The sequence below is a fragment of the Cynocephalus volans genome, chromosome 4 (genome assembly GCF_027409185.1).
Source record: "Cynocephalus volans isolate mCynVol1 chromosome 4, mCynVol1.pri, whole genome shotgun sequence".
Taxonomy (NCBI): Eukaryota; Metazoa; Chordata; class Mammalia; order Dermoptera; family Cynocephalidae; genus Cynocephalus; species Cynocephalus volans.
The window spans coordinates 144,900,041-144,924,245 of NC_084463.1; the positions used below are offsets into that span (position 1 = coordinate 144,900,041).

General features: G+C 53.8%; 1 protein-coding gene across 7 annotated transcripts in view; it reads right to left on the bottom strand.

Annotated features, from left to right (window-relative positions):
* Positions 1-7,975: 7,975 nt before the first annotated feature.
* Positions 7,976-24,205, bottom strand: part of AMBRA1 (autophagy and beclin 1 regulator 1) — a 165,324-nt gene continuing 149,094 nt past the window's right edge. For all 7 annotated transcript variants that reach the window (XM_063094030.1, XM_063094035.1, XM_063094034.1 and 4 more), the window contains 3 exons: positions 17,649-17,741; positions 15,992-16,185; positions 7,976-9,506 (listed from right to left, as the gene is read on the bottom strand). In XM_063094030.1, the coding sequence (XP_062950100.1) occupies positions 9,016-9,506; positions 15,992-16,185; positions 17,649-17,741 (778 nt within the window). In that variant the 3' untranslated portion in view covers positions 7,976-9,015. The remainder of the gene's footprint in view (positions 9,507-15,991; positions 16,186-17,648; positions 17,742-24,205) is intronic.

Genomic DNA, 24,205 nt, shown 5'->3' on the forward strand with positions numbered 1-24,205 from the left:
TTCTCCGATCCCTGCAGAAAGCACTGGAGACAAAGCCAATAATACAAGAGTATGTATTTGCAGCTGACATTTATTGTCTACCAAGTGCCAGGCACTTTCTATAGTTTTTACAGTATTAACTCATTTCATCCTCACAACAAACCTATGAGGGAAATACTGTTATTTTTTTACTACTCCCAGATGAGGAAACCGAGGTGCAGAGATGGTAAGTAAGCCAACCTAGCCTCTACCAGCTCCTTGATGTCATGTTGCTGGTGGGAGTGCATGTGAGGTGGAGGATGTGGTGGGGAGAACAGCCCCATAACTAAGGGCCTGGCAGAGGCAGGCCAAAGAGCCACAGGGGCCAGATCCCACCAGGAAGGCTCCCGGAGGAGCAGAGGAGGTGGGGCTTGGAGCTGGCACCTCAGGGACGAGGAGGCAAGCACAGGGCAGAAGAGGCTCATCCCCGAGTGCTCATCTCCAGCACCAGGGCATGGGAGTGGAGGCCGTGCAGAGGGAGCTCCCGAGGAACCCAGAAGCCTACAGGGCCCATCTGCTGAGGAAGGACCCCCATGGCTTCCCAAGGGCCAGGGCCAGTCCCCAGGCCTGACTGGGAACCTAAGCAGCAAGAGGATTGTCCCGAAGGGAAGAGGTCTGTCGAAGCTCCTGAGGGTGCCCTCCCTTGCCACTTCACACCCCTCACCCCTGGCACCCAGCAGGGTCCCCGAGCCGAGCCCAAGACCCCTCCCCTGAGCCTGCCTCCCTCCCACCCGGCTTCTCTTCAGCTCTCCGCCCCCTTCCTCTTCCATCCATGTGAGGGAGGCCCACGCCCAGCGCACGGTGCCAGGGCAGCCGCTCAGCCCAGCCTTCTTCACACCCGCCAACACACACACCATAACAGACGCACGCGGCCGCAGCCCAGCCATGCCAGCCCAGCAGCGCATGGGGCCTGGTCGTCTACGCAGTCCTGTGCGGCTGTGCGCGTGACAGAGAGAGGGGTGGCAGCAGAGGAAGATGCACTCACCCTGCAGCCTGGGCCCTGGCTGTGAGGCCAGAGATAAGCCACCTCAACTTCCTGCTTCTCTTTCTCATTTGCAAAATAGGATCCTGTCCTGGGACAACCCTCCCTCCCCACAGCGGCTATAGAAATCCATACACATATTTGATCTCCAGCATGAAAATGTACTAGAGGCTGGAGACTGGAGCCAAGTACCAGGGTAGCACCCCCTAGCCTGGCCCCGGCCCCCCTACTCCACCATCACAGACACAGACCTCCTAGCCTACTAGCCTGATAGTTCAAGTTCTCATGTTCTAAATTCTTGGTTCACAGGAGGAGAGGCTGAGAGGGGATGGTGCCACCCGCAAGGTCACGCAATGAGTCAAGGGCAAAAACCAGGTACCACCCTCTCTCAGGGTCTCTGACAGCCTCGTTTAGCTCTGAGAGCCTCTGAAATAGCTCAGGCGCCATCCCCTGAGCTGGGAGGACAGTAGCACGCAGCCTGGAGGGGCTGCCATCCCCCAGGCACGTGCAGGCAGGTATAGGGTGGGCAGGAGTGACAAGCCTGACCCAAGGAATGTCTCACTTTAGCCTCCCAGGGCCAGGACACAGGCCAGTGTGATAAGAATGGGGGCTGGAGGTGCCAAATATGAAAACATAATAGCTCTATTTTATTGAGTGTTAACTGAGTCAGGAGTCTCTCCCAGCTTTTTATGTAGATTATCTGTTACAATCCTTACAACAGCCCAAAAAGGTAGTGACTGTTAGTATCCTCATCTCACAGATGTAAATATCTTCTTACAGATGAGAATAATGTTAATTACCTTACCCAAAGTCACCCAATTTGTATGTAGAGGAGGGGGTAGGATTGGAACCCAGGACCCACCTTCTCAACTCCAAGGTGCTATTGCTCAGAGTCGATGTCCTGCCTCTGTTTCCCTACCCCCACCTCCCTCAAAACCACACAGCTCGGGGACTGGCCAGGTGAGGCTGGGGTAGGGTCCCCTCCCATTCCCACTTAGCTTTCCCAAAAGCTGAGACCTCTTTTCTTCTCCCAGATCCTGGCGGCCAGGCTGAGCCGGGACAGGCCGGTAGTTTAGCCTTGCTCCGGCCCACTTGAGGGAGCCGTCAGCTACGGACAGGGTGCGGCTCCGTGTCTCCCCTACTCCGCCCATCTTTCTGGACCCCTCCGGGTCACCCACAGTCTGACCGCAGCCTCCGGCGCGTTTCCCTGAAATCCGGGCCGCCCGGGATCTGGGGAAGCGAGCAGCCGCCGCCCGGGGCTGTGCGCACCGCTAGATGGCAATGTCGGTCCCCGGGTGCAGGCTCCGGTCCTAGAATGGGCGGCTGCTGTTCGCCATCGCCCCCAACTCCAATGCGACCTCCAACAGAGAGGAGCCCCCAGGAAGAGCCTCCGGGGGGAGGAACGCGGGGAGTCCCCTCGGCTGGTCCCATCTGACGCCTCCCCGGGTCTGCCCTTGGCTGCGTGCGGGTTCGAGGGTGGGAAAGTTAAGGGCGCCCGGATTCCACCCGGCACCCGGCGAGGAGCGTGTGGGCGGGAACGTCAGAGCAAGTTCTGTTTGTGTGTGATTCCGGGGGAGCGCGAGTAGACGCTCGTAGCTGCCTGCATGTGCGTGTGTGTGCGCACGGCCACGCCTGGATACCAGTGCGTCGGAGAGCGCGTGAGCATGGCCGCGCCATGTGGACACGTGCATGTGCATGCATGCGGGTGCCTGGGCTGCTGTGTCCTGGAGGATGCACACGGTTCGGTGTTGGTGTGCCTGTGAACTTGTGTACACTGGCAAGTGCAGGGCTGAGAGTGGGTGACCGGTCACGTTCCAAACGCCCCTGCCAGGAGACTCAGCCCAGACCTCTGCTGTCTGCCTGAGGGCGGAGAGGGTCGGGCCAGAAATCAGCGTCCGGATCATGCCAGGCCTGTGGATGGATGGGAATGGGTCGCAAGCAGGACAACGAGGCCAGACTACACTACAGGCTGTGACGGCCCTTTGACTTGGGGACACCGCCTTAGCTGGGTGCCCAGTGGTGTCTGTGTGCTCTACCGTGCGGAGCGGAGTCCCCGCCTCGGACTGACGTTCTGCCGAGGGGCCGCTGTGAGACTCGCCCAACTGGGCCTTGAGGGACATCGGGTTCATCTCGTTGTGCCCTGTGGCGCATTATCGTCAAAGGCCGCCCAGTCTCTGGGGGAGAGGTCAACGGCAGTACACCCATGGGGAAGCCCAGCCCGGGCTTGGGTCAAACGGGTGTAGACTCTTCCCCTCCTCACTGCTCGCCCTGCACCCTGCCGGAGAGACACCGTCTAGCCCCAGCGGCCAAAGCGGGCACCCGGCTTCTCAATCCCCGGGCTCCGTCGGGCCTCGAGGGTAGGGTTGGGGCTCACTCCTGGGCCCATCTGGACGCTCCTCCACGTCTCCGCCGTGGCCGACAGGGCCCTGGCTCTCGGTGCTCGCCCTCCCCCCAGCCCGTAGCACGCAGTTCCTGTAGCCTCTGGGCGTGGGCACCATGCTCGCCCAGGTCCTCAGCCACTTCCCCTTCCCGGGATTAGACCGAAGGGGGCACTTCGGGAGCCTGTGGGGTGGTTTGAGGCTAGGTCCTCGGTTTTTAGGCGTTCACCCGGGGCTCTGTGAAGGCTGTGGCCCCTGGATACGTCTCTGGGGCGGGAGAGGAGACTCCGGAGTTCAGAGGAGGGAGTGGGGCGCAAGGGACTTGGCACCGACATTGTTCCCGACACTTCCGCCTCGGGGCCGGGGGGGGGGGGGATGCTTGGAGCTGGATCTCCCGGGCTCTGAGCCTGGGCAACAGCGGGGAGGGGTCCTGGAGTGGGGGAGGGGTGCCGGGAACGGGCAGGGGAGTTTTCCGTCGGGGCTCAAGGTCGCTGATGGAGGACTCCAAGGCTGGCGGCGCAGGGGCTGGGAGTGGGGGTTGGGAGGGAGGGAGGGGAGACGGGCGCGAAAAAGGCTCTTCGGGGCTCCAGCGCCCTGCAGGGCTGCCAGTGGGAGGGCTGGAGTGCGGGGTCCCGCCCCCGACGGCAGCCCCTGGCTCCGTGGGGGCTGTGGGCGGCCACTCCCCCGCCCCCGACCTCCCGAATGCCCATCCCTTCCCAGAGGCGCACCCGGAGAAGCCTCCGGGAGACCTCCGGCCTTTCTTCCAGGGGGGTCCCCCGTCCCCGGGCCCTCTGCCGCTCCCAGCCCCGCGCTCGAGCCCCTGGAGAGAGCTGATACTGTGTTCCCGTCCGAACCACCTCTGGGGAGCCTGAGGGTCCCGAGCACCGCGTTCTTCTCTCCCCGCCGAGACCCCCGCCCCCGCGCCACCGCGGAGTCACTTACCCGCCGCCTCTGCCCCGCTCCCCTCGCGCCAGACAGACGGCGGGACAGACGGGAGGCTTCGCGGGTCGGCGGGGCGGGCGGCCGGGCCGTGGGCCGGGGGCGGGGACGGGGTACCTAGGGGCGGCCCCTGCTCCGCCCGCAGCTCCCGGCGCTGTGGCTCCGACTCGCGCTCACGCTCGCACTTTTCCCCGAGCCGCGTGATGTCACGGGGAAGCAGCCAATCGTGGTGGGGCCGCGCCGCCCGCCCCGGGCCGGTCACCCAGCGGCGACGCGCGGGGGTCACCACCCGGGGCATCGGAAACCCCGGCGGCTCGCGCCCCTCTCCGGACCGGCCGGCAGCTCCGGCTCCGGCACTGTGAGGGCACCGTCCACAGTTGCCAGTGCTGATTAGCAGGGGGCGCTGCCCTCCGGGGGGTGGGGGGTGTCCGCGTTGCCATGGGGACGCGCGCCCCCTCGTGGGCTTGGGAGGGAGCTGGCAGCCGCGCCTGGCCGCGACCCCGCCTCTGCCCTGACCACGCACCGGAGACCCCAGGTGTTTTCGCGCCTCTCCGGGACCTCACCTCTACGCGGCCCCGCTCCCGGCTTGACCGCGGAGGCGCGCGTGTTTGACCCTAACAGGAGGTTACGGATGGGGGGAAGGCTCTGCCTCCACGATTTCGTCGGGGCAGGGAGCATAGAGTTTCCAGCCTTAGGACTGTGTGTTGGCCGCCGGGCAGCCCGAGACAAGGGCGCCGTCGGGGCCTGAGAACGCGATGGAGAGAAGAGACAGGCGAGGGTCCGCTCATCGCGGACAACACGCCCCCCGGCCCACCAGGTTCCCTGCTCCCGCGCGCCAGGCAGAGGAAGGGGCGCGCACCCGCTTTCCTAGCCCCAGGATGGGACGCGCCGCTCATCCAGCCGCGGCCTGGAGAGCGATCGCCGCTGCCTGAGAGGGAAAGCCAGGTGCCCAAGGTCACTTGGGGCGGAGCCCGGAACGAGACCCCAGAGGGAGAGCCGCCAGTCCGAGGTGTCCGGGAAGCGCACCGGCCGGAGCCTGGGGACGCAGGGCCTTGCCTGCGCGGGGCGGAAAGTGGAGCGGCTCCAGCACCTCGGAGAGCTCCGCCTCCGCCCTGGCCTGGCGGCGCCGGCGCTTCAGTCTCCCTCTGGGACAGCCCTTCCCGGGGCCGGCCAGAGGCCGACGCACCCCCTCCGCGCCCGGGCCCCGAGGCCTGTCGCCTCAAACTCTCTGAGCGCAAACACCCGATTAACCTTAAGACGGCTGGTCCCTTCTCTTGGAAAAACAACACAAGACCCACCCACCCCTCCCCCTCCCCCAAAGGACGGCGGGGGCCGCGTGTGGGGGAGGTGGAGGCGGGGACTGCAGTGGAGGAGAGACAGCAGGAGCTTCTGGCAGAGAAGGGGCGGGAACCCGAGCAAGAGTCAGGCGGGGGAAGGGGCGCACACCCGCCCTCCTAGCTCTAGGATGGGATGCCCTTGGTGTGGGGCTCTCCATTGCTGTCTGCGGAGGTGGAGGACGGGTCCCCAGAGCTCCCAAGGACGAGGACTGGGGCTGCTCAGAGTTGGGACCTTCAGGGCTGGAGTGGGCTGGCTGGGGTATGGGAAGCCCTGTTCCCTTATATGAATGATCTGGTCTCCCATGTCCTCATAACTGAAGGTGAATCGAGGGCTATTCCTGTCCCCTTCACAGAAGTTGGTTCATATGGCAAGAAGGTGACAGTCCTGCACCTGTTCCACTTTGCCATATCCCTCCTCCTAGGGTCCAGGAGAGGGTGGTGCTCCTAGGAGAGTAGAAGGGGGTGTGTGAGGGGAGGAGCAGATCCTTAAAACAGCCCAATGGGGAAAGAAGCAAGGCCATGGAGTACAGGCCACAGAAACCAGAAATGTCTCTAACCACTATCCTGAGTGCTTCCAAAAGTTGTCAGGCAAAGCCATTTTAATTTCTCCACAATCCCTGCTCTGGAGAGGGACTTTTGACCTTCCCTCACTGCCCAGTCCCAGAACCCAGAGTGGAACCCTTGAGAACTGAGTTGGGAACCAGGGGACCTGACTTAGTCTCTCTGCTCTGCCTTTGATCCAAGACAAGTCACAGAACTTTGAACCTCATCTCCAAAAGGGGTTGTCAATCTTTGCCCTGCTGACACCCAAACTTGTTGTAATATGCAAGGGGACCTGCAAAGGTTTGACCACCAGGGGAGGGCTTTCCAAGGGGTTGCTGTGGGGACAGACAGTTGTTGACAAGGGTCTCTAACAAGGAGGGGTGAGGTTCATCCTTGGCCAGAAACTGTAGAGGCAGGGCCAGGCAGGACCAAATTTGGACCACTTCATCCACAAGACCTCTTTATACCCTTTTCCCCAAAGCAATAGAGCAAGTAGGGCCCCACTCTGTTTTTCCTACATCTTATCTTCTTTCTGTAAGAAATCATAGCGGCTGAGGCATGTGCTCTGGAACCATATGCTACCTGGGTTCAAACCCTGACTCTACCAGTCATGTGGTCTGGGGGTAACAGCAGTAACCACCTCAGAGGGTTTTTGTGAGAAAGTTTTGGAGAGATAATACACATTGTGTCCTTGGCATGTGGCTTACACTCAACAAATGAATAGTCCCCACTGTCAGACAAATGGATTCTTCCTCCTACCGGGGTAGAGGACAGGAATTGCAGGGGGCTTCCTTCTACTTCCATCCTTCAATTCTTAGCTCAAATCCCACCTTTTAAAGGAAACCTGACCTAGCCAATCCTGTGCTCTCTGAGCTCCCATGATTCAAGATTATAAAGCTGGAAGTAACTTTAAAAGGTTGCATAATACAAGCCCTGCATCCTCCTACAACAGAAAGTAAAGTCCAGAAAAAGCAAGCGGCTTACCCAAGGTCACACAGCTAACTGAGGTGTCTAGTTCAGAGCTGTTATATAATTTTCTAGAAGATTCAAGTGTTCCTAACTAGATAATGTTTCACACTTTTGTATTACTTGCTTGCCCATTTATCTCTGTTTTGTCTCTGTTGAGGCAGAACCTGTAATTCTGCATGCCCCATAGCATCTGGGACAGAGTTGGGCATATAAGATACTCAAGAAGTACTTGTTGCTGGCAAAAAGCCCTGGGTTTGCTCTGATTTTCCTTTATACCTGAGTTTGGGACAAATTTCCTTCTCCCACTTTCTAATAGGCTTGAAAGTTGATGTAGCCAAGGCCCATGGATAGAGCAGGCCTTTCAGCCACTGCTCGGAAGACACAAAGACAGACCTGAGACCTTGGGGGATGCCTGCAAACAAGACTAAGCTCCTTGCCTGGCCACCCAGACATCTGCTGTGGGTAGTTTCCCAGGACTGGAGGGGATCCAGCTTTTCGGCCAGTTACATCTTCACTCCAGGCCTGTAGTCCTGGGTAGGAAGCAATCAGGATGAGTGACATTCCATTGTTCCTACCTACCCACCAGCCAGTGGAAGGCTGCTCCAATCTGTAGTAGGTCCCTGGGAGGCAGGAAGTAGTGGTACACACAGCAGAGGCGGCAGCCCATACCTGACCAGTCATTAGGACAGTGCTGGGCAGGATTGTGCTGGGGAACCAGGGCGCGGCTCAAGTCAATCTCCCCACATCCCAATCACCATCCCATCCTCCCTCCTCCACGGACACAAAAAGAGGAGCCTGGCGAGGGGCATATCATCATTTTAATGATGTAGATCTTTGGTGTTTCCCTCATTCGCAGTAGACTATCCCCTCTCCTCCCACCACAATGTTTCTATGATGAGTTACAAACAGAAAGGAAATCACATTTTCATATTAAAACAAAATGATCAGAGCCTTGATTTCTCCACTAGAAACTACACATACAGTTCAAGATTCCACATGCAACACCTTAAATCACAGATCAAGACCTCACATTCTGACCTGGAATCTCATCCCCTCCCCCAGCCTTGGGCTAGCTTTGGCCTAGGCCCAGATAATACTGACACCACAGGTGCTGCTCTAAGGGTCTCAGGGGTGGGGGGTTGGAGCTTGGTGCACAGGCCCTGGGGGCGGGCCAGCCTACACCCCCCACTCCTAAGTGAGGACCTGCCCACTTCCCCTTGACCCCATCTTGTATCAGGCCAGCAGGCTGCTCCCTACACCCCACAGTTGTCCCCATTAGTAAATTCAGGAAGTCCCTGTCCTCACCCCTGACTGGTCTCTATGGGGTAAAACGAAGAGAGACTGAAGCTCTGGAAGGCTCAGAGATGGAGGTTGTTTCTAGGGGCCAGGCTGCTCCTCCTGCTCTTGGGCTCCTGGGGGCTCTGCCCATGCAACAGAGAGCGAGCAAAGCTGCCCCACTGGCCTCTGTCCAGGATGATTTGGCCCAGATCTGGAAGACTGTTCACTCTTCCGGGGCTCTGTGTCCAGAGCTGAGTCCTTTGAGCCCATGTTCCTAGAAGAAAGGGGGCTCACGGCAGAGATACCCACTGGCTCCTGCATTTCCACTAAGCCCAGCAATGTGGGTCTCCTGAGCCCCAGATCCTGGAAGGTTCTAGTCGCGAGGCAAGCCTTGCCCCTTCGACTGCCTCATGCCCACTGACTGACTCCTCTTGACCCCCCACCCTCCCGCTCCTCCTGTTCCCTGATGCAGCCAGCAGCTCCTCTGCAGGTTCAGTTCCCAGTCAGCTATGAGGTCCGGTTTCTGCTCAGGGGCTCGAGGGCAGGGGACCACCAGTGCACACATTTGTCTCTACCTATTCCGTGGCTCCCCACTGGGGCCTGCAGCTCTCCCCCTGCTGCTGCCACCACCATCTGGAAGGTGGTTGTTATTGGTCAGGTTGCAGTGCAGGCTTGGTCCCTCAGTGCTAGTAAGGGGGATAGGGACAGGGGAAGAAGAGGGCAGAGTTGGCTGGGGTGGCTCCCACCCAGCGGTGCCAGGCTGGTCCCAGGAGGCTGCCCGGGGGCTTAGGCCTCGCTCTGCAAGTTGCCCCGGTTCCGGGAGTAGTCCCCGAGAGGTGGAGGGCTGGGGTGAGGAGGTGCGGGCGGCACCAGGCTCAGTGCCCGTCTGGGAGCTGCGGTGAATGCGGTGGCTGACGATGATGTTGTTGCCGAAGCCACCCATGGAGGCCATGGTGGTGCTCTGCTCCCGCTGCACCACGGCCGTCATGCCCCCCTCCGCCATGAGCCTCTGGATCCTGCTGAGGGCGTCTTCCCCGCTTGCACCAAACTCTGAGCCCTCACCTGGAAGGCACAAAGCCGAAGAGATAGGGAATTAGCTGCTGAGCCAGGCTGCTGAGCCAGGCAGGCAGCCACTAGTAGCAGCTGAGGGAGTCTAGACTAAAATAGGAATAAGAGCCCAACTCTGTCACTGTGAAAATCAGTCTTGAAAGCTAGACAAAAGCCCTCAAATGATCACAATTCATACCTCTGTTCTACTGGCGGGGAAACTGAGGCCTAGGATAGCATAAGGTGGTCAAGGCTACTTGGCCAGTTCAGTGACAGAGCTAGACCAGAAGACAAGTGTTCAGCTTTGATTAACCCCTTCAGAACCAGTGCCAGGCTAGTGTGAAAGAAGGCTGAGGAGGTGGGCCCAGAAAGCTTCCTTGGTCTGCCCTCTCCCTGTCTTGGATAATTTCGTAGACCTACAGCTGGGGTGCGGTATGCTGCGTTATCATGGGGAAAAAAGGGGGCACCCTACAGGGTAGCCCAAAGGCAAACAGTCTGCTTGACTTCATTTCAATGCTGTTTTCCTTCAGTGTTATGTTATTTCCTAAAGGCTCAGGAGGAAGTTTGGATTTTTAAACATCCCCTTCTGTATTGTGTCTCTTTCTCTCTTCCTCCTTTACCCACCAGTCTTCACAAGTTACTGTCCTCCCAACACCATCTTCCCCTGGAGACAGCCAACTGCCCAGCCCAGGCCTGAGGTTTCAATCTGCAGGTCTAGGGAGGGAAAGAAGGGTTCTGTTCCTTTCCTTCCTAAAGGCTCAGGCATTCTCTCGTGTGGGGACAAATAAGACTTTGGCTCAATTCTCAGCTCTGCTACTCACTAGCTGGGTGACTTTGGACAAGCCCCCTAACCTAACATCCACATCACACAGTGCTAGGCAGAGGAAAGGAGATAGGCACACCCCAGGCACTCGGTCAACAGAGGCTGCTGTGACTAACTTGGGCTCTGCAGCAGCGGCAGCGGTACAGCTCCATCCTGAGAACCTCCCCTCCAGCCTGCTGCTCAGCCCTCAGTGGGGTGAGAACCAGGCCATGCCCATGGGTGACTCGGATCGAGGCTCCCAGATTGCCAGGGATGGCCCCACTGAACTACTGATTTGTTTCCTTTGGCTACTTGCTGGCCAGTTTGGGTTTCTGCAGTTTTGGGAGCTCTGATATGAGAATTTCTTTTGGGGGATACTTGTTGTCAACAGCCATTTTTACAAGACTCTCTTTGCTCGCTCATCAAGTCCCTTTTCTCTGATGGCCTCATTAGAGATAGATTCCAGGATGGCCAGTTTCATAGTTAGCTGTGTTTAAGGCCCCATTAGATCTCTCTCCCTTCCTGCTAGTGCTTAGTAGCCTTGTGCTAGTAGCTCTTCCTCTAGGTCTTAAACAATTTTCCTCTGCACTAAGCAGCAGGGGCTCCACCTGGGATCCAACCTGCTTTTCTTGAGATCCCCTGGTAAACTCTGCCCCTGCCCTTCAAGGCGGCTGCATGTACCCACTTCCTCCTAAGAAGTTCAGCTCCAGCTCCCAGGACAGAAGGAAGGAAAATCCAAAAGGCTCCTGGACTACTGGGTCAAGCCTGCCTTCCCTCAGGGGACCAGCCTTCGAACAGTGGGGTACAGGATAAGAGGAAAGGTCAACCTAGGGCCTCGGTGCCTGTGAGCAAAGAGGGCTGCCTAGGGAGGCCCCATAGGGACTTCCCTGTGTTCACTGCAGCCCCCACTGCTTTCCAAAAATCCGACACACTGAAGACCTTCCCAGGTCGGTCTGGGATGTACTGTGGGCTGGCCTGAGGCCTGCTGGCACCAGAGCTCACTATGCTGGGCCCTGTGCCTGGTGAACCATCAGCTTTCGTCGAGATCGTTTCTAGGGGCAAGACAGGCTGCCTTGGGGCCCTATGGGTGCTGCTGCAGCCAAGACCCCAGAGAGCCCCTGATGGGCTTTATTGGGCTCTGGTGGAGGCCCCGCTGCCAGCACGCAAGTCTGAGCCCTCCTGTCCTCTAGCACTGCTTGCCTACGGCTCCGGCCAGGCCACCTTTCACTACAACTGTAGTGGTGCTTCCTAACTGGTCTTCTTGCTTCCAATCTCCTCTTTTCTATCTAGTCTCCAAGCTGCTGCTATTACTATTCCAATCAAGCTCGGGTTAAGTCCACATCTGTTCAAAACCCAGCAGCTCCAAGAGCCCTCAAAGTAGGCAAAACTCTCTAGCGTGACAGCTGTGGGCCCTCTGACTAGGCCTTCACCACTTTCCTGCCCACCCTCTTCATGCACCTGATAACCTTCACTGAAGCAGATGGGGCACCATTCCCCACATGCCCGCACGTGTTGGGACACCCTGGCGCATGCCCTGCCTGCTCTGCTCTTGCCGCATCTCCTTGGTTCTGAAGTCTACTCAGTTTCAAGGGCCAGGGCAAATGCCATCTCTTTCACCTGGTCTTCTGCACCCACCCCCAGCTGGAAGGGGCTGCTCCTACTCTGAGCCCTTGCAGAGCTCCAACCTCTCCGTGTTAGTTATCTGTGGCTGTGGGATCTCTCTTCTAGGCTATAAGTTCCTGAAGGTCTTGGACTAAATTTTACTCATCTTTGGGCCCAGAGTCTAACACATGGTCTTGTGCTTGCTGGGTATTTGTCAATATATGTACAGATGAATAAAAGGGCTCCCAGGCTATTTACAGGGGCTCCAGACTTAAGGCAACTTCGAAAACTGGTCACTTGTTACCCCTTGCAGAGGGAGAAGCACTTATAAGTCTATTTCCCTTCTATACTTGCTCTTGGAGGGAACAGACATGATGGCTTCATCTCTGAATGTGATTCCCTCTACAATACTTTTGGTTTCATGGTGCCTAATACCATATGAGACACAAAGAAAGTGTTTAAAAATGAATGAATGAGAGATTTAAAAATGTTCACGAGTGGTTTCTTCAGGGCTGGGTGTGGATAGCTTCAACCTACAGAGCTGTGAGCTGTGCTTCTCTCCTGGGAACTCTAAGCTTAGGCTAAGAACCACTGAAGGGAGCTGGCACATTCCTCAAGAGGGAAAAATACTGGGGCCCAAAGGAAATGGCAGCCAGGACAGTGATCCAGGAGCAGTGGTGGCCACAGGGGTCTATTTTGCTGTCTCCTTCCCTGTAAATCCTAAGGTACATTCTGGATGCAGAGACCAGGGTGGGATATGTAACTTCCTACAATGCCCTGCAAATACCTTTAATTCTGGGGGTTACACTGCCCTGAAGAGCAGAAGAGAGACCCAAGGCTCAGAGAGTTAAAGCAGGAGCTGCCCTTCCTGACCTCAGGGGGCTCACTGGTTTTTCAGCTTCTCCCCTTCCCCTGTGCTTTTTCTTGGCCCAGGGCCAGTTATACCTGTTATAACTACCATCTTCAGCAGACAAGAAAGAGACCCAGACAACGTTTTCCAGGGGTTGGGACAGGGCGATGGGGCTCTGTGAATAGTGCGGCACAGCCAAGCTCAGGCTGAGTTCATTCATTCCACACACTTCCTAAATGCCTACCGTATACCAGGCAGGCACTGTACCAGTGCTGGGAGCAAAGTGAGCCCAGGGAATGCTTCCTTCCCTTTCTGAGATCCTCTCTTGGCCAGCAGGGTAGGGAGGTTTGCTGCAGGGTCAAGTGCAAGTTCTGAAGGAGGCCAAACTCTTTTGCCAAAATTGGACAAGCAATAAAAGCCAGAACCTGTAAAATCCCCCTGTGGAGGGCCCTTCCTGGAAGTCCTGGAAAGAGCTGAATGGATTTTAATCAAATTATTATAGAACAAGAGAATGAGAAGTAGCCTGGGAACCCTTTGGTGCTAGCTGATGGGAAACGGCTAAGAGAGGGGCAGGCCACAGAACAATGATTACTGCAAGGAGAGCTGGTTTCCCACATTAATAAATCTGGGCCTCTGTAGGGAGTATATGTGCAGGTGGTATCCCCCTTCAAGCCAAGCCCAGAAGGGTTAACCTCCTTGGCCAGGGTTTCCCTATCCATGTTCTTGCATTGCAGATCTGGTTTCCAGGTTTGTCAATACAAAGAAAGGAGGCAGGAGTGGGGATGGCGGAGGCAGGGGCTGCTGTGCCTGCCTCTGGATGGGTAAGTTTGGGTCCAGGGGGAGTCCTGATTACTGGTCTCCCCTGGGAGGAATCCAGTATCATAGCACTGGGGTAAGCACCACAGTACAAGACTCCTGGCCCTAGGAGAGACAACGCTGCACAGTGATACCCACTCCTCAGTTCCCCATACCCCCTCCAACCCATGCCTCCCCTCCCCTGAATGCTTCATGAAAGGGTCTGAATAGTGGGGGTCTGGAGCTCTGGGCGAAGTCAGCAGGCTACAGACAGAAGCAGCGAGCTTCCCGGCCCCAGAGCTGCCAAGGCTCCTGGCTCCTGCCTGCTGCTCCTGCTGACAAGCGCCATACCTTGGAAGGGCTTGCCCTCCACGGAGGGAGGAGGCAAGGAATGAGGTCCCAGATTCTAGAAACGGGGAAAGAGAGCTCCTTCCCTCCTGCCCACCCTACGCCCCCACCCCCCAAACAGGAAGAAAGGAACTTATAGTAGACTGGAGGCCAGAAACAGGCTGGATGCTAACCAAGAAAAAAAGCAGAGAATTCTTTGGGAGCTGAAACACCAGAGCATGTACTTCTCAAGCCCACAGCTCCTGGTCCCAGAGCCCCTACTGCACTTCACCTTCAGAATAAAGGGCTCACTCCCAACCCAGGCCCCTGTAATCTGCCCTCTCTACTCTTCCAGCCTCACTTCTCGACATGCATGAGCACAAACCCGCTAGCAGTCCTCTGGGCTGAGTGTGATGTTTCTGAACTTGGCGCCCCTGCACATGTTGTCTCCTCTGCCAGGATTGCCTCCCCCCACTCCACTCTGCCTAACTCCTATGCATCCTGGAAGACTCAGCTCAGGACCACCTCCTCCAGAAGTCCTCCCTGAGCCCCACAGCTGGGCACGGCCCCTCCTCCTTTGTGCTCCCAAGATCCTGATCATCTGCTTAATTGATTATCTGCTTAGGTGTCTGTCTCCCTCTCTATACTGTAGGTTCCTTGGGGAAGGACAGAAGCTCATTTGTCTTTGTAGCTCAAGTTAGGGGACACATGGTAGATACTCAGTAAATGGCCATCAAATCAAATCAGAGGGGACTGCCTAAAGACTCCAGCCTACCTCTCCAAATCCTTCCTGGGTAACCCTCAGGCTACCTGGCTTTATCAGGGGCTCTCATAGGTGCCCTTCAGGGGCTGCTGGGAGAGAGGTTTGGGCACTCTGGCTGCACTGGAGAAGCCTGTGGTGGTTCCTGGTGTGCCTGGCTCTCAGGCTCCCTAAAATAAGCCTAGTTTTCTCCAGGGTGGATCAGAGTCCACAGAAACATGCACAAATGGGCTAGAGATGGCTGAAAGAGACTTAACTGTCTCCTTATCAAGGCTCAAAGCTGCAACTGGCTGTCCCAGCCAGCACTGCCAGCTGCTCATGTCCCCACCAAGGGTGTTGCCACCCCACAAAGAGCCGTGGGCCTCAGATGTAGGAGGTGGGCTGGGCCACAGACCAAAAAGGGACTTAACTTTGAAAAATTTCAGTTTATGGCAGCAAGAAAGACAGTGCTCTGTGGGGGATTGCAGTGTAGAAAGCAGTTCCCTGGTGGCACAGGCAAATTTGTTACTCTTTGCCTAATGCACACCATGGCTTCTCCTCCCGTGGTCTCTTCTGAGCAAATGGCTCAACACAGACCTAGAAAATATATGTTTGTTTGCAGGTTGCCTTGTTTGGGAATTGGACCAGCAAGGGGGCTGGGGAGGAGGGTGGGGATGAGGAGAGTGACTGAGTGAGAAAGTCCTGTTTAGCACAGCTGTTGACGGACTCCTAAGTGGCTCGAGCCCTACTGCTGGGAAGTGCTAATTGGTTCTCAGAAGTGTGAGCCGAGCACAAAGCACCAGGGTTGAGGCTGGCTGAGCCACACCTGAAGCAGGCTGACGGTGTGCCAGGCTGCAGCCAAAACGGCAGGGAACCCCAGGTGCAACAGGAGCAGGAGAGGGTCTTGACTGTGGCAGTGCCAATCTGCCATGCTAGCAGGGTTAACATAGTTATCTGGGGGTCAGCCTGGAAGCCTGGGGTGCACTCCTCTGGAACAAGAGCTTGCATAGTGAGTCTCTCTGCCAGCACTTTCAAAAAGAGAGCTTTCTGTGCTCTCTTTGGAAAAACAGTCTGGGTCCTCCAAGTTTAAAAGGAGGAGGAGGAGGTCAGCATACCTGGTGGGAGCTGAGCAAAGCTGCAAGTGCAGCTCAGCTTACTGGAAACGGTGACCCAGCTCAGGGAAATGATGTCCCTGCTTGAGGTTGCCACCAGGTGGGCATTACCCAGACACAATAGGGGTAAACATCCTGACTGGGGAGTGGCACTCGCACACCATCATCTGTGTACATGGAGGGCCCAGGAGCCTTAGGCTCCCTCTCCCGGGGAGGATGTTCCCAATCACCCACCCCAGGTCAGACTCCCCCTCTAGCACTGCAGGCTCCTACCTTCACCAGGACCCGAGGCTGCTGTCCCTGGCTCCTGTACCTCCCTCTCAGTCTGTGTTTCAGCATTCTGCAGCTGAAGTGCCAGAGTCTGGGTGCCCTGAGATGTCACTGAAGTGCTGGGGTTCCGGGGCTGCAGCCCGATTGCATTCATGAGGCCCATGTCTCTGTCAGTCCTCCATGTGGCTCTGCTGGTGCTAGGGAGAGAAAAGCAGACTGCAGTCAGGCAGGGCTTGGGACAGCACTCCTTACAGAACTCTGTCGGCTCTGCGCCAATCTTCAGGGCACAGCGAGGGCCAGGGCCTACAGGCTGAGGAGAGAGGCCCTGAGCTCCTGCAGCTACCTCCTGATGTTCCTTCTGCTTCAAGATCAGTCTAGGCCCCGGGACAATGAGAGGAGGCCACAGAACCATCCAATCTTGCAAACCCAGCTGGTCCAGTCACTCCCTTAGACAACAGGCCCTGTTTTGGTGGTGGTTGGTGGTGGTGGGGTACAGATGGCTAATCTGAAAAGACTCATTTACATTCAGGAATCTGCTAGCTGAGATCCATGAGGGATCTGAAGGAAAGGGTAAGCCGTAGTTTCTCTCTTTAGCTTTATCTTCCTTCTAACTATATGCTGACAAGATTCCGTTGAAATTCTTAGAACTTCTAAGTGGACTGATATCTCCATTGGAAGGGAAACACCAGAACTTTTTTTCCCTCAGGATTCTGCTCCTAGGGCCGGCCCGTGGCTCACTTGGGAGAGTGTGGTGCTGATAACACCAAGGCCATGGGTTCAGATCCCTATATAGGGATGGCTGGTTAGCTCACTTTGGAGAGCGTGGTGCTGACAACACCAAGTCAAGGGTTAAGATCCCCTTACCAGTCATCTTTAAAAAAAAAGAGATTCTGCTCCAAATCATGGAAACACTTATGAGGCTGTTCTGGGATCCTCTTTCAGGGACCTTCTAAGAAAAAGCCCCTTGAAGGTAGGGAGCATAAGCTGCCCTACAAGGAAGGCCCAGGCCCAAGGTCAGCTGGACCTGGCATCAGAGGAAGCCCAGAACTTTTGAGACTCACCAGACACTCATATTTCTAACTGCTTCTGGGACTATTCCTCTAGCTGTTCCTACAGGAAGCGGCAATTGCCTTGGTTTATCATTGACCCAATGTTTTTGAAAACATTCCAGTCTTCATTAGTGAATTAAGTGATAAGAGGATCAGTACCAGATTCCTACTTTCTAACTGGCCCCTGGAGAGGCTTTGTCCCTAGGCAGCTTGGTCCCTGTGGTCCTGGTCATCTGAGAGATCCCTCCATTGATTCTCCCTGGGCCAAACAGCAGACTTCATGGGGCAGCATCTTTATCCAGTCCCCTGTCTTCTCTCCTCACCCCACGTATGCCCAGACACTATGACCAGGATGGGAGGGGGCCAGGGGTGTTCTAAAGTAAGACTTTGGGAGCAGAGGTTTCATTCTCTTTCTTGGCCATGGAACACTTTTCTCAAATGAAACTGTCTGCAAAAGCTCAATACATGAAGCAGATCAGAGAGCAGCTGATCTGGTCAATGAGGGACCCAGAGCCCTGGAGCACAGTCTGAGGGCGTGGCTTGGCCCCTCAAAAGCAGGAGGAAGGGACAGGCCTCCAGCCAGCTGTGCCCCTCCTACTTCACAAACTCACCCAGGTCGCTCGCTGCTCCTGCTGTTGGAATGGACAGTGAAGACAGTCTCGTTCAGCTGGTCCCAGTAGTACTCAACACCAGAGTTTAAGGCCCTGAAAATCATTTGGGAAGTGTGGAGAAGAGAGGGTGGAAGGCATTAGGGAAGAAATGAAAAGAACCTCACAATTCCTAGGCTCTATGGACTGTGGATTGGCAGCCCATCCTTTCTCTCTCCTGGGGCTGGGCTGAGACCAGGACAAGATGCTCCTTCATCATGATGCTCAGTGCCAGAGCAATTCTGACAAATCTCTAGCAGCCCAAAGGCCTGGAATGGTGGATTTTGCCTCTTCCTTCCCCCAGACAAGGCCTAACTAGTTCCTCCTTAGGGTTCAGAGATAACTAAAAAAAAAAAAAAAAAAAATAGCAACACTGGACGCAGGCAGTGGGTTCAGAGTGGTCTTCAGACACAGAGAAAGGAGCTAAGATGGCAAAAGAGAGGCTGGAACAAGGCTCATCGGAGAAACAGGGTACCGTGAACAGTCCTGTCAAAAGCACACAATTGGTCCTCAGAAGCAGAGGCTCCAGAAATAACGACAGAGCTGCTAGGTCTTCCCTACTGCCATGAGGCTGGCAGGAAGGAGAATGAAGACATCTGAACATTCTTAATGTGCCTGGAGCTCAGAAGTCTACACAGAAAAAAGCCCTCGCTGAGCTGGAGTGGCCCACGCCACTTTCTCTTCTGGACCTAGGGCTTCCTTTGCCAGGGTTGGCAGGACAAGTATTTGGGAAACATACTCCCGGAGCACGAGAGACCCTGTGAGTCTTACAGGGTGGGAAGGGGAGAACCTCCAGTGGCGATGGGCTGGCCTGTTGATCACAGAAGGAAGAGTTTATAGCTGCTGAGTTCTAAGACTGCCAACCCTTCCCTGCACTGGACTATCAAGCAGTTTCCTCTAATCTCACGCAGCTGCCAGAAGGAAAGCAGTGGTCTCTCATCTTTCTCTACTGATGTGCCACCTCAAGCAGTAATCCTAGCTGACACTGACTGTTACCAAACACAAGACAGCTTTGCTTTTAAAGATTCCTTCTTGAAGAGGTGGTTACCTAGCTCTAGTCACCAGGGGTGAGTGTAGAGCGCTGGTGATGGTTGTGAAATGCAGGTGCAGGGGGTGGGAAAGAGTTGTTTTTGAATCCGTTGATCAGATCGCTGGTGTCCATGTAGAGATCCTAAGAGATGCTGCTCCAGCTCTGCTCCTAAATGGGACAGGATGCTTGAAGGGCTCTGCTATGGACTGAACTGTGTCCCCCCAAATTCATATATTGAAGCCTATCCCACAACGTGAATGTATCTGGAGATAAGGTCATCAGGAGATAAATAAGGTTTAAGTGAGGTCATAAGAGTGGGGCCTGAATCCTATAGGACTGTGGCCTTATAAGATGAGGGAGGGAGAGAGAGAGATGTCTCAGCAAGAAATTGGCCATCTACAAGCCAGGAAGAGAGCCCGAAACCGGCCACACTGGCGTCTTGATCTCAGATTTCCAGCTTCCACAACCGTGAGAAAATAAATTTCTGTTTTTCAGCCATCCAGTCTATGGTATGTTGTTATGGCAGCCTGAGCAGACAAAGTCCAACAAAAGTCAGCTGTTTAACCTGGAAGCCTAGACCACCCTCCTTTAACAGAACTTACTTCCAGGGCCGGCCCGTGGCTCACTTGGTAGAGTGCGGTGCTGATAACACCAAGGCCACGGGTTCGGATCCTATATAGGGATGGCCGGTTTGCTCACTGGGTGAGCGTGGTGCTGACAACACCAAGCCAAGGGTTGAGATCCCCTTACCGGTCATCTTTTTAAAAAAATAAAAAATAAAAATAAAAAAATAACTTACTTCCATAAAGAACAAACAAGTCAAAGTCAGTGGGTTATAAGGATTAGCCAGTAAAAGATGAGCTGGGGAGGTAATATGAGGTAGTTCCTTCTAAATTTGACGGTTAGACAGGACAGAGGCCTGACAGGGCCTGGATGATGAGGAACTGCAAACCTGGTGTTGCCCCAGGTGAAGGGTGACAGGATGAGGCACTGAGCTCCCAAATCTGTCTTTAGAGGGTCACTAAGATTCTGAGCATTAAGCTTCACCTGAGGAAATACTTGCTTCTTTAAAGAGAAAGAGCCACAGCCAAACCAAAGGGCTCTTCCTTTCACTACTCTCTACTAAACCCTTCCCAGCTTCTGTTAGAGCGCCTGCTGGGCTGCGAATTTGGTGCAGTCTTCTTCAGACCACCCCATTAAAAAGTAGTATCTCCTTCCTCTTGTAAACACTCAGCTGATTTTGTGGGATTTGGGAGGTTGTCTGAGAACACTAGAGGACAAAGGTGAGAGGAGGCAACCTTACGCTTGGGAAGAGGCAAATGGCCAGATGTCAACAGCAGAGGCCTCCAAAATTCAAGTCATCACTGCACTTTTTGGTGAGCAAATCCTGGCTGCATTCGGCACCATGTGATGCCAGCTGCCAGGGAGCCTTTGATTTACAAACTTGTCAAGATTTATTGACAGGTTGCAATACCATGTGGGTCCCTGCCAAATCTCTCCTCTGTAATTCTTGCTAGCCAGGGCTGGTTAGTGACAACAAACTGTTCACACCAAACCTACAACAAACCGTGTACTGCGGGACCAGGAACCTTGTTATCTCACAGAAGAGGCTTGCCAGAAGACCCACTGTCTGAGTGGGGACTATCAGCATGTTGCTGGTGGCCAAAGGGTCCCCTCAAATGCCTTCCATCTGGGCAGTGTGCATCATGAGCTCAGAGCCATGAAACTTGGCTATTTATTGAAGAGGTCAACTTCCAAATAGAACAGGGCTGCTACTGCATCAGGTGTGTTGCTCCACTCTCTCTCTTCCCCAGTCCCTCCTGCTCCCACAAACAGGTCTAATTCAAAGCCCTGATCTGTTCTACTTTCTGTGATCAGAGGGCTTGACCATGAGAAGCTCATAGATTTGGTGCAAATTCCAGGCACTGTACCAAGGAACAGCATTGAAGACACCCTCCCTGGTTGCTAAAACTCTTAGCCTTTAATACTCAATATCACTGATTTCTGCCTGTAAGCTACAGAATGATCCCAACCATCTTCTTCCTCTAGGGTCTTAGTGAGGATGAATGAGTCATTGTTTGTTCTCGGTTCTTCCTGCAAACTAGACAAACACACAAAGAGATGAAGAACAGTGGGAAGGCCAATCAGGGTCAGCCTTTTCAAATGACTTCCACTTAACATCTGGCTTTCTTCAGCAGCATCTGCAAGCTATGCCCCTGGGCTTGGCTCAACGACTTCCTTATGCTGGGACCTTCCTGGGCTCCCCAAACATACCTAGAAGCAAGCCTGGCTCCCTCAGTGGTCACAATGCTCTCTCTTTAGGACTTCTGGCTCTGAACTTCCCAACATCTAGGGAATATTCCCTTTGAGAATATTCTTCTTTCATCTATCAGTTACACGGCTGCAGAGGCTTGGACCATAAGGCTGTCTCCTTGTTAAGAAGGATGGTTTCCAAGAAGATTGCTGATCAATCCCACTTCTCTGCAATGTGGGAAAGAGACGGCACCTGGCTCTTGTAGGCTAGCCCAAAAGCTGTAGTCTCTGTGGCAATTTCTGCTCCCCTTTTGATTCAGAGGCGTGCCTTTCCCCTCCTTTGGCAATGACGCTTGATTATAATTACGGTTTATAGCAGTAGCTCCCTCTGAAGGGATAGAGCCTTGTCAGGAGTCCCAAACTTGGCCAGCAGGCCAGATGCCCCACAGCCTCAGCCTTCTCTTCTGCCATTAGTCCCTCAGTTGTCTTCTGAGCTGACTCTGAGAAGCAGTGTTCTTCCCAGTAACAACATCCCCCATTTGTAGGGCTTATCTATGAAGCCGGAAGTGAACATGCACCCCCTCATATCAATCTGGCACTTCACACCCACTATGGTTACCAGTGGGGGTGCTGGCTGGGCTGGCGGTCAGCCAGAGGCACAACAGTAGCTTGGGAGGAGCATGGGTGGGGGGAGCGAAGCAAAGGAAAAAGGAGCGTCTCACTGCTAGGAAATGTGGGGCGACTGGGCCATCAGCCACCATAACAGCCCCGTACAGGATCTGAAGGGCCAGTTGCTTGTCTTCTCACCTGTCCTAAGAACTTCTTCCCTTGGAAAGATGGAATATTTTCTAAGGACTTTTTCTACTGCCAAATGGGGTCTTTGTACCACCAAGAGATGCCCAAGGAGCTTATTCCCTCTGTCTTTGTGCTTGGAGAGAGTGCTGAGGCTAAGACAATAGAGGAGAAATCAAGAGCAGTATTGAGAGCGCATAAAATGTGCTGCAGCTGCCTTGGCCTGGGACGAAGGCAGACAACCACCTGTTTTGGAGGGGGGGCTGCAATCTTGGATCCTGTGCCCCTGGCAATGGGTGTTCTGGGGAGCTGCATCACCCAGGGACAGGCAGCAAGCCTTAGGCAGCTGCCTGTGAAAAAGACTAACCCTGAGCCCCTATTCCCTATTTGTTTGTTCTCATTCTAGGCCAGACACCAGCCATAGACTGCTTAGAAGACGTAAATGTGCTCGCTTATCCTCTCTCACTTTCCTCTGCATCCATCACCCGACCTGCTTATACACCTAAACATAATTAGACCTGAGGTCTTAAAAGAGTTACAAAATTATGTGTGGGTTCTTGTGGTATATTCTTCTGTGGCAGAGAATACATTGCTTTCATCATAATTTTAAAGGGGGTTTTGGTTGAAAAAGGTTAAGAACCAGCTAGAGGAAAGATCTCTGGACTGGAAAGTTAAGAAGCCTAGTTCTGCCAGAACTGAGCCACCTTCAGAAGCAGTTGGAGGCCAAAGGAGAATCTAGTAGAGGAGAGACAGTGGCCATGGCTAAACAATTTAAAGCAGCAAGTAGATGTCTTCTCTGCCTGTCTTATCTCGAAAAACTCGTGAACCTAAATTGCAGATGTGCTTGCTGTCTCTGGTGCACCAGTTCCATCACACAGGAACCCAATGGGGAAGTTTTATTGTGTCCCTCATATTCTGAGGACACATAGGAGAATGACTCCTGGCCCAACTGTCAGCTGGAGAAGATGGTTTCCAAAATAAAGGAACTGGAGCCTCAGCTGACAGCAATTCCACAGCCAAACCCAAGGATGCTAAAGTTCCAAGTGGACATGACCTTCGATGTTGACACAGCCAACAATCAACTCATCATTTCTGATGACATGAGGTTCTGTTGTAGAAATTTCAAATAGAATCACAGAGAGTGTGCATGTAATCTGTGTCTTGGACTCCCCTCTCTATTCACCTCTGGCCGCCATTACTGGGAGAGGGACGTGGGGAAGGAATGGGATCTCGGTGTGTGCCAAGAATCTATTAATTGACACGGGGCAGTTCTACTGTCTTCAGAACTTGGCTTCAAGACTGTGGGTTTGAGAAATAAAAAGCACCTCTCAGCCAGCACTAAGCTTTTAAACCCCCTGTGTGTGAACCTCTGGTTATGCTAAGTAGGGATTTTCCTGGATATGGATATTGGAAGCATTTCCTTTCATAACGTTAGTGATAGATCCCATTTCTGGTGTGGAGCCACTGCACCCATTTTGTTGCTCCTGCAAATGCAAGTAACAATGATTAAGGTTTCCTGAATGTTTGTCCTGTGATCAATCTGGGCACTGCCAGATCTCCAGTTTATCCTGAACAAGGCAAATAAATCTTTGGATACAAAAACGTTTAGAAAAAATCACTTTGTGCTCAAAGCTAAAAACTTTTCTGCTTGGTACACACATGGGACATAGTTAACAGCATAAAAATATGAACCATTTCATGAACCATGAATACAGATTAAGTGGATTATTTAGGAGAAATTATACTTCAAATATTACGTATTGTCACAGTTGCCTTTTGGGTCTTTTTATTTTTTAATCAAACATTTAATTGTTTATTTGTAAACCAATAAATAATATTTGTATACTAAGTGTAAAAATTTAGACAATCAAGAAAGACTGCTTTAGTAATCCATAGGACATAATAAGACTCCATTTGCACAGATTTGGTTTTTTGTTTGTTTTTCTTGGCAGCTGGCCAGTGCTGGGATCCGAACCCATGACCTTTATGTTATGCGGCTGCGCTCTAACCAACTGAGCTAAACCTGCCAGCCTAATTTGCACAGATTTGAATCTTGTATAAATAGCATAGTCATTGTATACATATAACCTGAATGTACACCATTTATAATTTCATTTATCCTACCAACTCTCCTCAGAAAGATGGATTCTACGTTCTAGTTGAAAAATTATAAATTCCAAATTAATAAACTTTTACTGTATTTGAGGACCACCAAAAAAAAAAAAAAAAGGCTATTCTGTCACTGATCTGTTGGGAGGCCCTTGGTGAGTCCTAACTTTCTTTCTTATATATTGTTCATAGTCTTCCTTGCCTAAAGCAAAAAACTGTACAGACATTAAGGTGACTAAGAACTGGAGAAGCTTTGAAGAACTCAGGACAAAGTCATGTCCATGTCAAACTTATGTGGTACCCTTAAATTTCTGGTCCTAAGGCTTGAGGCATTTGC